This window comes from Galeopterus variegatus, unplaced genomic scaffold, assembly GCF_000696425.1.
Source record: "Galeopterus variegatus unplaced genomic scaffold, G_variegatus-3.0.2 Scaffold4590, whole genome shotgun sequence".
Classification (NCBI taxonomy): domain Eukaryota; kingdom Metazoa; phylum Chordata; class Mammalia; order Dermoptera; family Cynocephalidae; genus Galeopterus; species Galeopterus variegatus.
The window spans coordinates 101,141-122,986 of NW_007730701.1; the positions used below are offsets into that span (position 1 = coordinate 101,141).

At 41.4% G+C, this 21,846-nt stretch overlaps 1 protein-coding gene across 1 annotated transcript in view; it reads right to left on the reverse strand.

Annotated features, from left to right (window-relative positions):
• Positions 1-21,846, reverse strand: part of HERC2 (HECT and RLD domain containing E3 ubiquitin protein ligase 2) — a 145,828-nt gene that overhangs the window by 93,261 nt on the left and 30,721 nt on the right. The window contains exon 4 of the mRNA XM_008587915.1: positions 8,070-8,207. Within this exon, the coding sequence (XP_008586137.1) occupies positions 8,070-8,207 (138 nt within the window). The remainder of the gene's footprint in view (positions 1-8,069; positions 8,208-21,846) is intronic.

Below are 21,846 nucleotides of genomic sequence, written 5' to 3' on the forward strand. Positions count from 1 at the left end.
AAGTCCTGCATCCTGGGCACAGTTGGGCATCTGGGCCAAAAGCATCAGGCAGCCTTGTTCCCACAGCTCTGCCAGGCACAGCCCAGTGGGCCACGCTGGTGCCTGCAGCTTTTCCAGGCCTGCATTGCACATTACCGGTAGCCCCAGAGTTCTGGGGTCCTGGCAGCAGCCCTGCTGCACTGGCTCTACTAGACATTTCCCTGATGGGGGCTCCAACCCCACTTTCCTGCTTGGCATTGCTCTAGTAGAAGACCTCTGCAGTGGCTCCACCCCTGCGGCAGGTCTCTGCCTGGGCCCCCAGGTTTTTCCATACATCCTCTGGAATCTGGGTGGAGGCTGCCACACTTCTACTGCTCTCACATCCTGCTGGCCTGCAGACTTAATACAACATGGACACCACTGAAGTTTTGGGCCTCTACTCTCCAGGGCTGCTGCATGAACCACATTTGGGGCCACTCCAGCTGGAGCAGCTGGGATGCAGGGAGCAGGTTCCCGAGGGGAGCTGTGCCCCAGGTCTGTCCTCTGGGTCAACCCAGCCCTTCTAGGCCTCAGGTGCCTTTAGGGCATTTTTTCCATTGTCCTGGTTCTTAGAATCTGGCTGCCTCACTGCCAAGATAATGTCTTCACCCTTGCATTTTTCTCCTGTTCTTCACTTCTCTACTGCATGGCCAGGCTGCAAATTTTCCAAAACTTTACACTCTGCTTCCCTTTTAAATTCTGGCTTTAAATCATGATTTTGCCGCTATAACTCAGAGTAGACTCTTAAAAGCAACCATGCAGCTTCCTTAATGCTTTGCTGCTTAGAAATTTCTTTGGCCAAATGCTCTGGTTCACAACTCTCTTAAGTTCCACCTTCCACAAAGTCCGAGGGCATGGACACAATGCAGCCAAATTCCTTGCTGTGGTGTAGCAAGGGTTATCTTTTGTCCAATTCCCAATAAGTTCCTCATTCCTATCTGAGACCTCATCATCCACATGGCCTTTACTGTCCACATTTCTATCAGCATTCTGCTCGCCACCACATAAGTCTCTAAGACATTCCAAACTTTCCCTCGTCTTTCTGTCTTCTTCTAAGTCCTCCAAACTCCTCCAACCTTTGCCCATTACCCAGCTCCAAAGATGCATCCACATTTTCAGGTATCTGTATAGCAATCCTCAGTACCAATTTTCTGCTTTAGTCCGTTTTGTGTTGATATAACAGAATACCTGAGACTGGGTGATTTATAAAGGAAAGAGGTTTATTTGGCTTACGATTCTGGGACAGCTGCATCTGGCAAGGGCCTCAGGCTGTTTCTACTCATGGCGGAAAAGTGGCAGGCAGCCGGCAGGTAGATCACATGGCGAGAGGAAACAAGAGAGAGAAAGCAAGAGATATAGAAAGGAGGTGCCAGGGTCCTATAAACAACAAGCTCTCGTGGGAACTAAAAGAGCAAGAGCTCACTCACTACCCCTCCTCCGCCAGGGAGAGCATTAATCCATTCATGAGGGATCCGCCCCCATGACTCAGTTTCCAACACTGCCACATTGGAGATCAAATTTCCACATGAGTTTTGGAGGGGACAACACATCCAAACCCCATCAGACATTTCTCAAAAGAAGACATACAAATGGCCAACCAGTATATGAAAAAGTACTCAACATCACTAATCATCAGAGAAATGTAAATCATAACCACACTGAGACATCACCTCACCCCAGTTAGACCAGCTATTATCAAAAAGACAGAAACTAACAAATGCTGGCAAGGATGCAGAGAAAGAAACCCTTATACACTGTTGCTCGGGTTGTAAATTAGTTACAACCATTAAGGAAAACAGTGTGGAGATTTCTCAAACAACTAGATAAAACTACCATACTGCTTTGGATTGAGTGTCCCCCAAAAACTTGATCCCCACTGTGACAGTGTTAAGAAGGTGGGAAATGCTATTGTAGTTGAAAGGTGGGCCTTGAAGAGGTGATTGGATTGTGAGGATTGTACCCTCGTGAATGGGATTGAACCATTCTTGGAATGGTGGGCGTGGTTCAGTGGGCTTTAAAAGGGGAACACATGTGGTGCTATCCCTCTCTCTCTGTGCTCCTGCCTTTCTCACAATGTGATACCAAGCATCAGCACCAAAGACCCTTGCCAGATGTATTTCCTGGACTTTGGACTTCCCAGCCTCCAAAACTATAAGCAATAAATTTTGTTTTCTTATTAATTACCCTGTCCCAGGTATTTTGTTATAAGCAACAGAAATGGACTGATATACATATGATCCAGCAATCCCACCACTGGATATATTCCCAAAGGAAATGAAATCAATGTATCTAAGAGACACCTGTACTCCCACGTTCATTGCAGCTCCCTTCACAACAGCCAAGATATGGAACCAACCTAATTGTCCATCAACAGACGACTGGATAAAAAAAATGGGCATATACACACAATGGAATAGTACTCAGCCATAAAAAAGAAAGAAACCCTGCCATTCACAGCACCATGGATGAGCTTTGAGAAAATAATATTAAGTGAAATAAGCCAGGCACAGAAAGAGAAATGTCACATCGTCACTCATAAGTGGAAGCTATAAATAAACAAACAATAAGTTGAGCTTTCAGAAGGAGAGAGCAGAACTGTGGTTACTAGAGGAGGGAAAGGGGAAGGGAGGATAGTGAAAGGATGATTAATGGACACAAAACAGCTAGACAAGAAAAATAAGTTCTACTGCTATACAGTCAAGGTAGGCATCTATAATTAATAATAATTTTCTGCATGTCGTGAAATGGCTGGAAGATAGGACATCAAATGTCCTCATCACAAAGAAATGATTAAGTTGTGTAGTGATGGATATGCTAATTATCCTGATTTGAGCATCATATTGTATACATTTATAGAAATGTAACTCTGTACCCAACAAGTATGTCTAATTAATAGATTTCAATTAAAAAAAAAAATCCTCAGCAAAATATTAGCAAGTATAATTAAGCAATACATAGAAAGAATTATATAGCATTACCAAGTGGCATTTATTTCAAGAATGCAAGGCTGGTTCAGCAGTCAAAGATCAATCAATGTAATTTACCATATTAACAGGTTAAAGAACAAAAATCACATGATAACATGTCAATCAATTTAGAAAAAGCATTTGACAAAATTTAACACTCACTCATGATAAAAACTCTCAGGAAATAAGAACAGATGGGAGCTTTCTCACCTTGATAAATAGTATCTACAAAAACCTATGCACACAGTGATATGAGAAAAGGTCCTCTTAGACCTACTTTACATAGTACAAAGAATCATTCAGAATGATTTAAATAATCATGCAGAGCTGATTCTACTAAGAGATCACAACACTCTTGACACCATGCCCTGCAAACCCTTTTTGTTACACAAGAAGAAAAGCTATGATCTGCCAAAACTCCAAGAAGGGCCCATTGATGAGGTGTGCATTTCTGAACTCCTGCTAAGGACCCACACGCTGCAGCGTTGAGGGGGAAGTGTCCTGAGGTCTCCTGGGAGAAAATGCAGCAAAAAAGAATGTGAAGGATTGATGGATGGATGAACAGAGGGACAAAGACATGGAGAGAGCTCTCATAAAGCACAAGGAGTAAATGCCAGGGGTAGAGTCTAGGTGGTAGGTATGTGGGTGCTCACTGTAAAATTCTTTCAACTTTTCTGTATGTTTTAATTTTTTCATAAAAAAATGTAGAAAAAGGAAGCTTTAGTCCAACTCCAAACAAAAGAAAAAATGACTTCTAAATTCCTACAGTTCAATTTAATGTGTTTTTCTTTTTTAGATTGAGACAGAAGAGCAAAACAAAAAAAGGTGGGGGGGAGAAAAAGGAATAAGTACTATTCTAAAAGCTACAAATTCCACCATGCAGTTTAATTTCATGATGACGTGACTAAAGAATATGCTTTAAATCCTAGATCCTTGGAGGATACCAGGTCCATAGTCAGTTCTGAGAAAGCTCCATACCTATGAGCAACCAGAGCTTCTAAAGAAAACCCCATTCATGAAAGCCCAACCTGAGTCAGTAAATCGGGCTTTGCACTGAGCAAACAAGGTGCAGTTACGGTTCTGCTTACCCACCTATACCCTTGGGTACCTTGATGCCTACGTAAGAGGAGTAGAGGGAAATGAGGGGACAGGAGAAACAGAAAAGACACCCAATTCAGAAAATCACAGTAACAAACATTTTCAAACACTATGTGCCAGGCACTGATTTAGGAGCTTCACAGCAACCCTCTGAGTAAGTACTTTGTTAATTATCCCATTTTACAGATGAGGAGCCCAAGGCAAGAGAGATAAAGTGAATTTGAGCAAAGTCTGAGATAAAGCCAGGATTAAAACCGAGACAGATTGAGAAACTTCTGCCAGTAGACCTGGAAATGGTAAAAGAAGATCTTCAAACAGAAAGAAAAGGATATCAGATGAAAGCTTGGATATAAACAAAATCTTGAGTGCCAAAATGGTAAATAGGTAGGTAAATATAAAAGACTTGTTTTCTCTTTTTAATTTGTGGGTGAGGGGCAGGTAATTGCCTATTTAAAACAAAAACAAAAACAGTATTGTGAGGCTTATAACATGTTTCACTTTTACGTATGACATAGCAGCACAAAGGACGCAGGGCAGATAAGCAGCAGGAAGTCATGGTAAGAGCTCAACACCACTCAGGTGGTATTAATATCATTTCAAGGTGGACAGTAACAGTTAAATATGCACAATGCAAACACCAGATATGGTATATATAAGCCCAAATTATCTAAACATTCCAAATAAAAAAAGAGGTTATCAGACTGAATAAACAAGCAAGACCCAATTATATGATGCCTACACAAAATGTGCTTTACATATAGACACAGGCTGAAAGTAAAAAGGTGAAAAAAAAGCTATACCATGCAAACAGAAGAAGGAGAAACAAAGAATATTACCAGAGATAAAGGGGGCTAATTCATCAAAATGACATAAAAATCCTAAAAGTGCATGTACTTGATAACAGAGTTTTAAATTACACAAAGCAAAAACTGTAGAACTGAAAGAAAAAATCCATAACAATAGATTTTTCAATACTCCTAGGAAAAAAAGAGGAGCTAAGCAGCTAGCCTGCTCTTTATATCTCTCCATCACAATGGAGATGCTCCAGGGAAAGAAAAGAGACAGGTGGCTGGGTCTGATCTCTCTAGAAAGTTAAGACAGACTTCTTGGTAAATAAAGTACTAGTACTATTTGCTAGGAGACGAGTCTTTATCTACAAAATGATTTTAGCAAGATATTGCCAATTTAGGATTGCTTTTGGTGAACATACCTAAAATCTATGGATTTATGGGACATGGCTCCCTGGAAAAGGTTCCATAAGGTCTATAACTGTCTGGCTATAAAATGGAAATGTTGCACATCCTAAATGCTCCTCACTGTGTGAGGTGACTACACACCTCACTGAGAGGCCTCATCTCTCACCCTCGGCCAGAAAGGAGGTGTCTAACACAAAGAGGACAGACCTGGGGAGCCCCACACAGCCCCACATCTCTCCCTGCTTTGCCCGTACTCCTTGATTACTTGCATCCTTAAAATTAGTAAGAAACTAGGTACTGGGTAAAACCTCTCATTCCTATCAGTCTGATGTGATAATCCAATCTTGTGTGTTAGTTCAACTCCACTCCAAATAATCAATGAAACAAGTAGGCAGAAAACTATTTCATGTCAAGAATACTTGAATGACACTATCAACTAACTTGATCTCATTAATAGAGCAGCAAAATGTACATTCTTTTCAAGTGCACGTGAAACATTCAACAGGATAGATTATTTCCTGGGCCATAAAACAAGTCTCAACAAATTTAGGAGGACTAAAATCACACAGAATATGTTCTCTGACAGCAGTTAAATTAAGTTAGAAATTATTAGGAGGAGGTATTTGAAAATCCCCAAATATCTGGAAATTAAATAACACATTTCCAAATAATAAATTTTTTCCAAAGAAAAAAATTACAAAGGAAATTAGAAAATATTTTCTTTTTTTTTTTTCCTTTTTGTCTTTTTTACTGACTGGTAATGGGATCACAACCCTCGGTGTCGCGCCCATACCAGGGAGGGGACCGGCAACGGAATCGCAACCCCCGGTGTTGCGCCCGCACTGCGCTCAGCCAGTGAGCGGGAACCGGTCTCCACATGGGATCCGAACCCTTGGCGGGAGCGCCGCCGTGCTCCCAAGCGGCGCACTCTCCAGTGCGCCACCGGGCCGGCCCAGAAAATATTTTCAATTGAATTAAAATGAAAAAACATTTCCAAGTTTGTGGGATGCAGCTAAACAATGCTTAGAAGGAAATGTTTGAACACATATTATAAAAAACAAAGGATATAAAATCAATGCTAGCTTCTACCTTAAGAAACTAGAAGACATAGAAAAGCAGATGGAAGCCAAAGCAAGCAGGAAAGAGGAAATAATAAAGATTAAAGCAGAAATCAATGCAGTGGGGAAAAAAACAGAAAATAAATAAATGAAACCAACAACTGACTCTTTGGAAAAAATCAATTAAAATCCAATTAAATTGATAACTTCTGAAAAGACTCATCAAAATAAAAAGAGAGAAAATACAAGACACATTTCAGCAAACTTCTAGGCGACAGCTAATACTCACTGGCCCTTACTACATGCTATGCAACAGCATAAGCCCTCTGCCTGACCTATTCTAAGTGATCCCACAAACAACCCTATGAGGTCGGTACTATTATTAATCCCAGATACAAATTATTTCTATATATCACATTTATATGTATGTCTATGCAAGAAATAAAAAGCCTGAATGTGCACACCAAACTGGTAACAGCGGTTAACTGTCAGGAGGAAGGTACACTTGAGATGGGCAGTCAGATGGGATTTCCACTTGATAATCTATGACAAGAAATAATAATCTTAATAATCTATAACACTTAATAATCTATAATAAGAAAATATTCATTTATGCTGTGTATATTTTTGAAAAAATGGAACGAAAATGCATCATTTAAAAAAATAATTACACAAGATAAAGTAAAAAACAAAGAACAAAAATATCATTTTACTTGCTCAAATAAAAGGAATAGATGACTATAAATGCCAGTCCATGATAAAAAAAACTCCTACAACTCAAAAAGAAAAAGAAAAAAAAATTTTTTAATGGGCAAGGGACTTGAATAGATATTTCTCAAAAAAAATATACAAATGGCCAATAAGCATGTAAAAAGATGCCCAACATCACTAATTATCAGGGAAATGCAAATCAAAACAATGAGATCTGCCTCACATCTATTAGCATGGCTAGTATCAAAAAAGAAGGAAAATCACAAGTGTTGGTGAGGGTGTAAAGAAACTGAAACTTCTGCACTATTGGTGGGATTGTAAAACAGCACAGCCACTGTGGAAAACAGATTGATGGTTCTTTAAAAAGTTAAACATAAAATTACCACATTATCCAGCAATTCCACTCCTAAGTATATACACAAAAATTGAAAGCAGGGATTCAAACAGATACTTGTAAACCAATGTTCACAGCATCATTATTCACGATAGCCAAAAGGTGGAAGCAACCAAGTGCCCATCAAGTAATGAATGGATAAAATAAATGTGGTGTCCTTAAAAAGGAAGGAAATTCAGATACATGCTACAACATGGATGAACCTTGAAGACGTACTAAGTGAAATAAGCCAGTCACAAAAGGACAAATACTGTATGATTCCACTTATATGAAGTACCTTGAGTAGTCAAATTCATAGAAACAAAAGCAGAATGATGGTGCTGAAGGGTGGGAGGGAGTTAGTGTTCAGTGAGTACAGAGTTTCAGTTAGAGATAATGAAAAAGTTCTAGAGATGGAAGGTGGCGATAGTTGTACAACAATTTGAATGTATTTAATGTCACTGAACTTTACACTTAAAAATGGTTAAAATAATAAGTTTTGTTATATGTAGTTTAGCAAAATATTAAAAATCTTTTATATTTGAGGCATTCTATGACCAAAAAGAAAAAGATAGTCCATCTACGGTATTTAGAAAAGGAATGTCAGATCAAGCTTTGCAAAGCACCGAAACTCAGAAGATTATAATACCTGGTTGCTTGCCCCACACCCAGCTCTCCAGGATTGATTTGGCCCTCTGTACAGGAGCAGGAGTTTCTTCTTCATCTTTTTTCTCTTTGTCATTCAGATCTTCTTTCTTTGTCCCACTTTGAGCATCAATGCCATCATCTAGAGATTTAAAAATGTTTAAATCTGTAATTGCTTTTCAAAATGCAACAGCCACTTGTCCCTCCCAGAAATGGAAAGTTACAACACACATCATTAAGTGAATGCTTGATTATTCAAAAAATAAATAAATAAATAAATCATAATTATAAATGGTCCAGTGTGATTTAGTTAGTAATGAATGACCCTTTTATTTACTTATTTTCCCTATATAAAAAGAGGTTTACTTAGATGTTAGAATCATCTAGTGATTGAACAAGATTGGACATTAAATGCTCCTGGCTTCAGGGCTGAGCTGCAGAGCAGCCACCACCAAGGACTCATTTGGATTTCCACATGCAACAGGGAACAGCTTGAAGAATGACCCTTTTAATAAAGAAACCCAAATACCACTCAAATTCTTTAATTTGATGTGTCTTCCAAGATTATATTCCACCAATTTCCTACTAGATTTCACAACTGAGAAATTTAGTCTTTGCTATTTACCTATTTGAATTTCACACTAATTGCTTTTATCCAGTGATTCCCAATTGCTTGTGTGTCCATGGGAGAAGGGAGGATGTGAAACGGGCGTATGATTCAAAAATCATTTTTTAACTCTATACAATGCCCTACTCCACTGCGAACTGAGAATCATTGCTATACGGCATCAATACCACTGAAAATATAATTTGGGAGTGTTCAGACACAAAAGAAAAGTTGAGAACAATGACATTAGACCACTGACAATTTAAAGTTTCAGTCAAGAACAACTGCCATAAACTCCTTATATAACAAGTAAAGAGAGAACTAACTTAACCTTGGAGTGCAAACACACCCTATCATAGAAAGCTCTTACTAAATAATTGTCTAAATGACATAATTAGAAATATATATCTAAATTATGTGAAAGAGATTATATCACACTCAGATTACAAACAGAAAGGAGTAACTAAAAATTTCTAAGGAAACTGCTCCTCTACTCTCAATACTCTGACACTAAACGTGGATTTTTTTTTTTTTTTCGTGTCCGGCAACAGATTGCAACCCTCAGTGTCGCGCCCGTACCGGACCAGGACCGGCAACGGGATGGCAAACCTCGGTGTTGCTCCCACACCTCGCTCAGCCAGTGAGCAGGAACCGGTCTGTATGTGGGATCCGAACCCTTGGCGGGAGCACCACCGCGCTCCCAAGCGGCGCACTGTAGCAGTGCGCCACCGGGCCGGCCCTAAACGTGGATTTTTACATCGAGCAATTCTTCCATTTTCTGTGACACCAACTGTGTGCTCAACAATTCAATTTAATTCTGACATTAACTATCTGGAATTAGCATGGATCTCACAGGTTAAGGGCTTAGTCCTTAACTGAGTCCGAAACGCTTAAGTGGCTCCTCTCTTGTTCGCAGATATATGCAACAAGCTACTAGGCATTAAATACGAGGGTATTTCAAAAAGTTTGTGGAAAGATTCACATTATCTTTTCATTTTATTTTTCCACGAACTTTTTGAAGTACCATCGTATAGATGTTGCTGTAATATGAACATTTTAAAATATTACAAATGTAAAATCATACAATACCTCTAAATTAAGCATTACAAATTTAAGTCATAGAAAAATTCAGGATTGGAATCAGATTCTCAACCCTCACTGTACATCAGAAACACAGAGTAAGGGGGGATGCACACACATACACACACATTTTCAACACCAAGCCCGAGTTTTATCAACGCCTGAGATTCTGATTCAGTGGTTTAAGGTATGGCCTTGGCACAAGCATTTTAAAGTTCACCGGTGAGTGTAATGTGCAGCCAGGATTAAGGACCACCGGCACAGAAGATGAAACTTTACTAAGACAATGCAAATACAACTCACCAGAATTGCAAGGGTAATTTTCAATATCACAGCCAGCTTAATAAACTAAGGCCATGAAGAAGTTTCAATGAAATTCAACATGTCTTAACACCCAGCATATTCAAACCACTTTTACACAAAAGTAAAAAGGTAATGTCCATGGCTCTAAAGAAACTTTAGAAAAAAAACTATAACACACACATAACTAATCAATACAAATCAGGCTTTGGAAAAGGTCATGAGAAAAGTGTCTAGGTCCAGGGAGGGCAGCCGAGAGAGTCTGGAGGAATCCCACCAGAGCAGTGAGCTGTGTCCCAAGGACTGGAATGCAGCGTAGCCTGGACCCAAGAGGGGACTAGGAAACGTATCCCAGGTGAAGCAAGAGCAGGGGTCTGATCTGCAGCAGAGGAGCACCTACCTTGACCTGAGAAACCAAATGCAAACTTAAATAAGTCTCATTTAGCCTCTTATTTTAACATGATAACACGGAATGTGTGAGAACAAAGTAGAATTCAGAAGCTTAAAAAATGAGATACATTTAATTCAGAAATCACATGAAAAAAAGTAGGACACTAGATAAGGAAAACAAAACAAACAGCTAATGTAAAGTGAAAATAAGCTAATGTGTACATATGGCCCAACAACTGTAAATTATCTTTTAACTCTTTACAAACAAGGGGGCTGGCTGGTTAGTTCAGTCGGTTAGAGCACAGTCGGTTAAAACACCAAGACCATGGGTTCAGGTCCCCATACTAACCAGCTGCCTAAATAAATAAATAAACAAACAAACAAACAAATAAATAAATCTTTATAAATGACTTGTGAGGAGGAGGCAGCCTTTGTTGTCTCCACATTACCAAGGTAGAAGCTGTGGCTCACAGAGCTTGGGTGAGAACACAGGAGGCAGCTCTAAACGTTGGATTCTGCACAATCCATGGGGTCCACCAACCACAGAACAGGGTTCCAAAAGTGAAGACAGGATTTTACATTTTTTAATGATTGAAAAATAAAGAAAAGTAATATTTTGTGACATGCTAATATTCTGTGATCATTACTCTTTGGCGTCAATGAGTAAAGTTTTATTGGCACACAGCCATTCCCATTCATTTAGTGCTCTCTATGGATGCTGAGTCACCACAACTGCAGGGCCCCACAATTACCACAGACATCATGTGGTCCACAAAGGTTAGCATATCTGCCCTTTACAGAAAGTTTGCAACGCTCACTGTATACCGTGCAATAAATTATATGAATAAAAAAGTGCAAAACTTTTTTTTTTTGTGTGTGTGTGTCTTTTTCCGTGTCCGGCAACAGATTGCAACCCTCAGTGTCGCCCCCGCACCGGACCGGGACCGGCAACGGGATCGCAGCCCTCGGTGTTGCTCCCGCGCCTTGCCCAGCCAGTGAGCGGGAACCGGTCTGTATGTGGGATCCGAACCCTCGGGCGGGAGCGCCGCCACGCTTCCCAAGCGGCGCACTATAGCAGTGCGCCACCGGGCCGGCCCCAAAACTTTTAATTTTAAACTCAGTAAACTGAAACATCATATCATCTTCTTCAGGGTGAAAAGCTTTGACAGTCACTGGGAAGCAGACAAGAAGCATCACTAAGTACACCTAAAGTTTTATTTGCAGGAGCGTAAATCAGAACACTGTATATAACAGCAAAAGCAAATGAAGTCATTGGAGGTAATGAAAACAAACAAGAAGAATAATTAGCATCATCAGCTCAAAGAAAGCCGGCACACTGGCTCCAGTGCTTATCTCTCTTTTTCACCACTTCATGGCTCAAAGTTTACAGAAAGCAAACTGCCAAACATGCTGCAAACTATGGAATGCTGGGCAGAAGGGAAAGCCAAGAGGGCTGACCTTCCTAAGACCTCAGGCAATATCCTGAGCAGCCACTAAGGATGGGAACAGGGGAGCAGATTCCAGGCACTTATCCCTGAGGATGGAATGAGAACTGAATGACTTCAGGACTTTAAGACATTCTTGTTCAGTTGTGGTGAGGAAGTTTGTACAAACCACCCAAAACAATTTATGTTCAAAGCACCATGGCTAGGCCTAAGAGGAAGAGGAGTAGCAAAGAGAGAAAGCTCAGGGTACGGGGCAACGGTATGAGGCACCCCCCCACCCCCCCCCAAGAGCAGAAGCTGTGTGCATCTCCACAGCTGGGGGATGGTCAACAGGGGCCACAGCAGGAAGGGCATACCTACAACAGCCAGGACTACCACCAAGAAGACATGTGTTCTGCTGTTAAGAGGCTCACTTATGTTTGCTTTTTAGTTTAATCACTGCCTCTAAGTAAGCTTGCTCATTGTCATTTGCATCTCAGAAACAGATTATGAAAATACCCATGGGGCTGGCCCGGTGGTGCACTGCTACAGTGCACCGCTTGGGAGCGCGGTAGCGCTCGCGCCGAGGGTTCGGATCCCACATACAGACCGGTTCCCGCTCACTGGCTGAGCGAGGGGCGGGCGCGGCACCGAGGGTTGCGATCCCGTTGCCGGTCCCGGTCCGGTACGGGCGCGACACTGAGGGTTGCAGTCCGTTGCCAGACACGATAAAAGACAAAAAGGAAAAAAAAAAAATACCCATGGATAACTATTGTTTAGTCAGGGTTCTCCAGAGAAACAAGCAGCAGAATGTGTGTGTGTGCACATATGAGGGCACTTCAAAGAGGTCAAGGAAAGATTTTAATTCTCTTTCAATTCCATTTTTCCACAAACTTTCTGAAGCACCCTCATATATGTTCATTTGGGGTGAGGGTGGCTGTTTAAGAAGCTAGTTCATGACTCTGTGAGCGTGCAAGTCCAAACCCTGCAGGGCAGGCCACAGGCTGGAGATGCAAAGAAGAGCAGTGCTAACGGCTGGTTCTGGGGGCCGTCTGCTCCAAAAGTCTTCTTGCTCAGAGGAGCTCAGTCCTTGTTCCATTAGGCCTTCAACTGATTAGGTGAGGCCCATCACTTTATGGATTTAAATGTTAACCTCATCAAAAAAATGCCTTCACAAAAACAACCAGAATATTTGACCAATATCTGGGCACCTTAGACAAGCTGAGTTGACATAAAATTAACCACCACACTAAGGGTCCCAATTAATCAAGTACTTGTTAAAAAGATACTGTTCATGTTTCCTGGTAACACTAAAAATTTTTTCTGTTTACAAAGAAGTACGAGTACAAGTTTAAGAGCTTTTAGTTGTGAAAACCTTCTAATGGTACACAAACACAAGAGCGGCCATTCAAACTTCCCAACACTACTGCATTATAAAGATACAATGCAATATTTATTATTTCTAGCTCATTTTATTAGGAATGTAATACTAGTTACATGGCAACCTCACAAACAACTCAAAAAATTTAGCAAATTAAGAGATGCACTTGGGCCGACCCCGTGGCTCACTTGGGAGAGTGCAGCATTGGGAGTGCCGAGGCCACAGGTTCGGATCCTATATAGGGGTAGCCGGTGTGCTCCCTGGCTGAGTGTGGTACGGGTGACACCAAGCCAGGGGTTACAATCCCCTTACCAGTCACAAAAAAAAAAAAAAAAGAGATGCACTTAATAGAAAAATTCAATTCTCAAATGAAAAAAAAAAAAGAAAGCAACCCATCAAATCAATAATGGGATTTTTAAAAGATGGAGAAATAAAACAAAACTCAGTAGGCATGGATAAAAGAGCAAAGAGGCTCAAAGCAATCCAGCTGAGTAACACCGAAAGGTTATTCATCTTTAGTGTTCCGAACTCCTCAGGGAAAAATCTGCACAGCCTGAGTCAGGCTGGAAGCCACACAAGTCAGGAAACATGTGCTCTTACTCAGGCCACAAATGCTTATCATATCCCTGCTGTGTGCCACGTACTCTGCCCAGTGCTGGGGATACCGAGGTGAGAACAATGGAGCCTCCCCAAGGATCGCAGCTGAGTACAGGAGTTGTTACATCACAGTGTGAGGGGACATGGGGGGCCTTAGCCACCTCATCTTGGGGACCTTCCCTGGCAGCTTTTTGCATCACCTTGCTCCGTTTTCTTCATAGCACTTACCACTGACACTTTATTGTCTGTTTTTTATTGGTTATGCACAGGCAGAACATAAGCTCCACAAAAGCAAGATCCATGCCTGGCTCACTTACCACCACATCCCAGCACCTAAGGTCATCCTCTCTGACAGAGGGAGGGGCCCAGCAAGCCAAGAGAACCAGTGATCAATGAGGGAATGAGTCACTGATCACACACCTCACAGTTTCCCAGAAGGGACAGTGCATTTCAGAGAAGCTCACTGGAACTGCAGTGTGGAGAAGGATCTTGCAGGGCTGACCTGGGGAGCAGGGAGGAAGTTCCAGGTCCACATACTACCCATGATGGTTCACACCCCAGCAGCATCACAGGCCATGGGCCATTGCCCTGAGCTGTGCTTCTCGCTCACCCACTGATCGCTCCTTGACTCAATGGAGTTGTGCCCGGGAGGGGTAAATCTATTCATTTCAAAGAAGTACAAAATGAAGTCAAGCCAGGAACTGAGGGTTAGACTATAAATGTGGTATACTGTTACACTTTCTGCACAACTCTCCTAAGTTCTGTGTACTCGATGTCCCAAAAAGTTTTAATTTTATTTACAATAAATTGTGTTTCATATACATGCGTATATACCAATACATTATCTCTGGAAAAATACCAAAACTATTAAGAATAACTGTGAGGAGGGGCCGGCCCGTGGCTCACTCGGGAGAGTGTGGTGTTGATAACACCAAGGCCATGGGTTCAGATCCCTATATAGGGATGGCCAGTTAGCTCACTTGGGAGAGCGTGATGCTGACAACACCAAGTCAAGGGTTAAGATCCCCTTACCAGTCATCTTTTTTATAAAAACAAAAAAGAATAACTGTGAGGAGGAGGAAAAAAGCAGGTGTCAGGAGAACAAGGTTGGGAAGGACCTTACTCTTTACTGAAAACTCTCTGTAAACTTCTAAATATTATAACCTGGTAATATAATGTAAGTATTTTTTAGTAAGTTAAAATTTAAAAATTCTAACTCTGAATTAAAAATAGATATGTAAACCAGCCGGCCAACATAAATAAATAATTAAATAAAATAGATGTCATTCCTGCTGTAACTCCTCTAGTCAAAAACGATTTCCAGTCTCCCTGGTAGACATGTCCCATCACAGGCCAGTTTACTGTGGGAGTGTGGCCATCATTCAGCTTAGGCACCAAGCAGCTTCTCTGTGCCCAGCACTGTGCTCTGCACTGGTGACTCGCAGGGACAAGAGGACTCACACAGGAACAGGATACTGACACTCTCCTACCTGCAGTTAAATAGTCACTATGATAACCACCAACCTTCAAGCAGTACAGACTGGGAGCCAGGCACTGTGCCACGCACGTCATAGGTTTTAACCACCTTGCTCCTCAGCCCATAGCCCTAGGAAAGAGGTGTGTTTCATCCATCCCAATGTGTACCTTTTGCCATGTCCAGCCTGTCAAAATGGGGTGCATCTGTTAACAGCATGTCACATCATGGACACCATGCTCTCTCTGAGTGCTGAAATGCACTGCCTACCACCCCACTCTGCACAGAGCCCTAGGCTTGTAAGGAGGGTCACCTCACAGCCAGCTGTGAGCCTGCACACCTCACCACCTCACAGCCAACTGCAAGGCTAGACATCAAAATGCTTGCCAGATTTGTTTTGGTGCGTGAGACTATGGTAAAACTTTGGATAAGTAAAACTAGCCTTCCACCTGGAAGCAAACAAGAGAACACACCTGGGGTCCTAGGCAAGGAGCCCTCTCCACCCAAAGCAGGCAAGAGAGCACACCCAGGGTCCTAGGCAAGGAGCTGAGGACCACAGTCCCCTCTGCCTGGAAGGAGGCAAGAGAGAATGCCCAGGGTCCTAGGCAAGGAACCAAGGGCAGTACCCCCACCAGAAAGCAGGCAAGGAGCACACCAAAAACACCACTTCCACGCAGGTGGCCCACCACAGCCACCATCACATCCACAACTGCTATAAAAGTGGCTGAACACCACTGCAGCAGCCACAGGCACTATGCAGGCAGCCTACCAGACATTCAACTGCATTGACACAAGTAGAGCGACAAGTGGAGACTGGAAAAAAGAAGATGTCTCTCTCCTCAAAGCCCACTCTAGAATAATAGAAGAAGCACCTGCTCTACCAGATGACCAGACATCAACACAGAGATACTAGAAATATGAAAACTCAAGAAAACATGACACCACCAAAAGAATATAGTAATTCTCAAATACCAGACCCTATACAGCAGGAAACCCTTGAAATGACTAAAGAAGGAATTCCAAGCAACAATCCTAAGGAAACTCAGTGAGATATGAGAAGACTCAATTAGACAACATAATGAAACAAGAAAAAAAAAAAATCAAGGATATGAAGGAGGAAATTTACAAAGATACCTTTAAAAAAATGTAGCAGAACTCATGGAACTGAAAGATTCACTCAACGAAATAAAAACACAACCACTCCTCCCACAACCAGGCACATCGCCAGTGCCACAGGGCCCACCTGAGGCCCTGAGGCTTGGAGCCAGGGACCAGAGCCCCTCCGTCAACCAGACACACCACCAAAACCACAGGGCCCACCCAGGGTCCTGAGGCACAGAGTGGGAGCCACCAGCAACTAGGTAAGAAGCATGCCAAAAACATCACCTCCATGTGGATGGCCTACCATAGCCTCCACAATAAACACGGCTGCTGCGAAAGTGGCTAGATGCCACAAACACCATGCAGTGCAGATGGTCTGCCAGCCACCAGAGTGCATTGACACAAGGAGAGTCACCAGCAGAGACCAAAGAAGAAAAGAGGATGTCTCTCTCCACAAATCCCATTCCAGAGAGACAGAAGAAGCATTTGCTCTACAATAATACTGGGGGACCTGAACACACCTCTCAGCATTGGACAGATCATCTAGGCAACAAATCAACAGAGTAACCATTACTCTTTCAGGAGAGAAGAAATCTAGGGTTATCAGAAGTGGGAAGGGGGAGGGAGAGGTGTATGGGGAGAGATTGGACAGGGGCATAAAGAATAAGTATGATTTATACCAATACATATGCAGGTAAGATTGATTTGATCAACATGTCAACACTGAACCCCCAAAATATGTATAATCAATTGATTCAATAAAAATTTTAAAATTTTAAAATTTTTAAAAATTTAATTTTCACAACTTTACCATTATGTTTTAGTTGCTACAGATATGGTTTCCAATTCCTTAATAAAAATTTGAGTGCCACTTAAAACAAACAAACAAAAATAAACCACAACCAACAACTTAAGCAGCAGGCTACAAAAGCAGAAGAAAGAATTTCTGAGCTTGAACATGGTCTTTTTGAAATAACTCATGCAGACCAAAAATAAAAAGGAATTAAAGAAAATAAAGAAAATCTAAGACAGCTAAGCAGATATCCTGAAGTGCACAAACATCCAAATCATGAGAAGGGGAGGAGAAAGGAAAAGGTATGGAAAACCTATTTGACAAAATAATAACAGAAAACTTCCTGTTAGGTATAGGGAGAGACACAGATCTTCAGATCCAAGAGGCTCAAAGATCCCCAAACAGATTCAACCCAAAAAGATCCTCTCCAAGACACATTATAATCAAACTGGTAAAGCTCAAAGACAAAGAGAGAATCTTAAAAATAAGCAAGAGAAAAGCATCAAGTCAACTATAATGGAGCCCCATCAGATTAACAGTAGACTTCTCAACAGAAACTCTACAGGCCAGAAGAAAATGGGATGATATATTCAAAATACTAAAAGAAAAAAACTGCCAGCCAAGAATACCATACCCAGCAAGGCCATCCTTCAGACACGAGGGAAAAAATGTATTTTCCAGACAAACAAAGCTGTGGGAGTTCACCACCACATGACCAGCTCTACAAGAAATCCTCAAGCCCGCTGGTAGAACAAAAATGCAAACAAGAAAGAGAAAGAAAAAAAAATCTTACCACCATGAAAAAACATAGTGACAATGTAATAATGCCCCTATTTATTTCTGATTTTAGAAATTTTGGTCTTCTTTTTTCTTGGTCAGTCTAGAAAAAGGTTTGCAAATTTTGTACATCTTTTTAAAGAATCAACTTTTGGTTTTGTGAATTTTCTCTATTGTTTTTAATTCCCTATTTCATATATTTCTGTTGTAATCTTTGTTATTTCCTACATATATTTGCTTTTGGTTTAGTTTGCTCTACTTTTTCTATTTTTTAAAAATAGAAGTTTACATTACTGATTTGAGATTTTTATTTTTAATATAGGTGTTTCTAAGTATAAATCTTCCTCTAAGCACTGCATGAGCTCTGCATCCTATAAATTTTGGTATGTTGCACTTTGATCTTTATCTTAAAGCACTCTCTAATTTCCTTGTGATTTTTCTTTTTACCCAGCGTTTATTTAGGAAAGTGTTGTTTAATTTCCACACGTTTGTGAGTTTTCTAAATTTCCTTCTGTTGTTGTGGTCAGAGAACCTATGTTAGTCTTTTAAAAAAATAAATAAATAATGGGGCCGGCCCGGTGGCGCACTGGATAGTGCGCCGCTTGGGAAGCGCGGTGGCGCTCCCGTCCGAGGGTTCGGATCCCATATACAGACCGGTTCCCGCTCACTGGCTGAGCGAGGCGCGGGAGCAACGCCGAGGCTTGCGATCCCGTTGCCGGTCCCCGGTCCAGTACGGGGGCAACACTGAGGGTTGTGATCCGTTGCCGGACACGGAAAAAAGACAAAAGACAAAAAAATAAAAAATAAAAAATAAAAAAATAAAATAAATAAATAAAAAATAAATAAATAAAATGCATTCCTCTAAAATTAAAAAAAAAAATCAACCATTCAATAAAAAACCATATATAGCAAGCAAACCCTTGATATCAAACACTATAGAATTACCAATGGAAATACCCTTCATTGTGTATATATTTTCCTACCTCTGAAAGGGACTATTAATTATGAAGTCTATTAAATTTGGTGGCACTCCTAGTAAAAAGACTAATAAATAAAGGCTTATATTATCTAATAAAATGGAAATGAAGAATTCCTAGAAAAGAAAGAATGAAACTTCTTTTTTTTTTTTTTTGTCTTTTTTCGTGACCGGCAATGGATCGCAACCCTCAGTGTCGCGCCCGTACCGGACCGGGACCGGCAACGGGATTGCAACCCTCGGTGTTGCCCCCCCCGCTGCTCGCTCAGCCAGTGAGCGGCCGGTCTGCACATGGGATCTGAACCCTCGGCGGGAGCGCCGCTGCGCTTCCCAAGCGGCGCACTGTAGCAGTGCGCCACCGGGCCGGCCCGAAACTTCTGATACTTTAAACATTGGCCAGCCTTTAAGGGGGGAAAAAAAACCTCTCTCAGAAACTGCTAACTTAGAAGCAGTTTTATATAGAGAGTCTAAGTTCACATAATCCAGGTGAACCCTTGGAAAAACAGACTGACTTAGTAATTCTGGTTAAACATGGCTCTATTTCCATTCCCTGATGCATTAACACGTACAAGCCTGTGTTTCTCTTCTCAAAGAGAGCCTAGTTAATCTGAATTTTCTGAACTTGCTACACAAGTTTTACTCATCAGTGTTTAGAACTGTGAAAATGTAAGATTATAGACTCACCCTAACTGAATTATAAAATTCTGACAAACTTTTTTATATTACCAGAAATTATGCTGTTTTGTAGTGTATCAGCTTAAACACAAAGTTCAAGTCCTTTGTTAACCTAAAGACTGGGCCATTATTAAATCGACTGAATTTGTCACTAATGTGTAGACCCTTGAACAAATCCTAAGAGAGAATACAAAATTATCAGTCATAGGTTAATAAATACATGCACACGTGCCTTTGTCTCTTACTGCTACCATGACACAGGAAGCGGAGACACCTTTGCATGCTCGTTTTGCTCATCAGACATGTAAAATGAGGCACTTATCATGTGGACTTCAAAGCTCTGTTAAAATGCTCAAATACATATGTTCCATTTTTTATCTGGGTTAAATACATATGTGGTCTTTGCCCAAGTTCCTGGCACAGAGCTCCTCAAAATTTTTTAGATTTAGATAGATTTAGGAGCTCTATACTTTTTGGATCTAGCTTCAGTCTGGGAGCTGCTCACCAGCAAGACCTCATTAGAGGGTGGGAACTTCAGCCCCACACCCTGACTTCCACCAAGAAGAAAGAGGCTGGAGACTGAGTTACAAAAACTCTTAAAGGTCACTATGGAAAACTGTATGGAGTTTTCTCAAACAACTACAGGCAGATCTTCCATATGATCCAGCAATTCCACTTCTGGGTATGTCAAAGGGATACCTACGACTCCCATGTTCATTGCAGCTCTGTTCACAATAGCCAAGATATGGAACCAACCTAAATGTCCATTGATGGACAACTGGATAATGAAAATATGGTATATATACACCATGAAATACTATTCTGCCATAAAAAAGAATGAAATTCTCCCATTTGCAACAACATGGAGGGGCTTAGAGAAACTTATGTTGAGTGAAATAAGCAAAGCACAGAGGGATAAATACCGTATGTGTTCACTCATATGTGGGAGCTAAGAGAGAAAGAGGGAAGGAAAGACCACAGTGGCATGTTAGACTTGCAGAGGGAGAAAACATACCTAGGGATACAAACTGGAGTGGGAAAAGGGACATAGGAAGGGAGGTCAGAGATAATTGGGGGAATAATTGGGTGGGGGACACAGGCTAATAATCACAATTTGTGGTAATGGGCATGCTGCCAGTATGGATCTGGCCATCACATCTTAGGAACGAGTGGTGACAATTTGCTTTATACCCTATGAATATTCATAACCAATAACATAAATAAAGAAATAAAAAAAACTCCTGAAGGAGATCCAGTGAGATGGTTGATGAAAATATGGCTGTGCTGGGAGGGCTTAGAAGCTATGTACTACTCCCTGACCCATACCTTGCCTTACGCATCCCTTCCATTAGGCTGTTCCGTTTTATATTCATTGAAATAAACTGATAAACGTCTTTTTCTGCATTCTGTGAGTTGTTCCAGTGAATTACTGAACCTAAGGGGTGAGGGGTCATGGAAAACCCCAAATTTGTACTAAGCCAGGCAGAAGTGTAAGTAGTTTGGGAACCCCATTTGCAGCTGGCGTCTGAAGTGGGAGCAGTCTTGTGGGACTGAGACGTCTGTGCTAACTCCAGTAGTTAGCATCAAATTTTTTTTTTTTCCTTTTTGTCTTTTTTCGTGTCCGGCAACAGACCGCAACCCTCAGTGTAGGCAGGAGCGTCGCTGCGCTCCCAGCGCCGCACTCTCCCGAGTGCGCCACGGGGGTCGGCCCTAGTGTCAAAATTGAACCAAGTTGTTGGACACCCAACTGGTGTCAGAAAACTGAAGAACTTGTATGCAAAATGACACATATTTGGTGTCAGGGAAAAAACACTACCTGAATCAGAAGTTAGTTAATTTGGATAAAAGTTGTAATAATACGGATGGTTAAGATTAAACCCAGAAAGAGTGGTGGCAGAGAAAGACGGATATGTATGCAGGATAACAGATGTTTCTACCAAGGAAGAAAGATTGTAATTTTTGTCTTAGACGAGAATGTCTGATTATTCCAGAACATGAAAGAAGATAGTTAAGAGACAAGTGAGCAGATACAGTAAACCATACAGGTTTGAGGGAAAGTAAATTTTATCTGCCTTGGTATATAACACCTGTAAAAACGTATTATAACTGACAAAGTTGGGCCAGCCCGGTGGCGCACTGCTACAGTGTGCCGCTTGGGAGTGCGGCGGCGCTCCCGCCGAGGGTTCGGATCCCACATACAGACCGG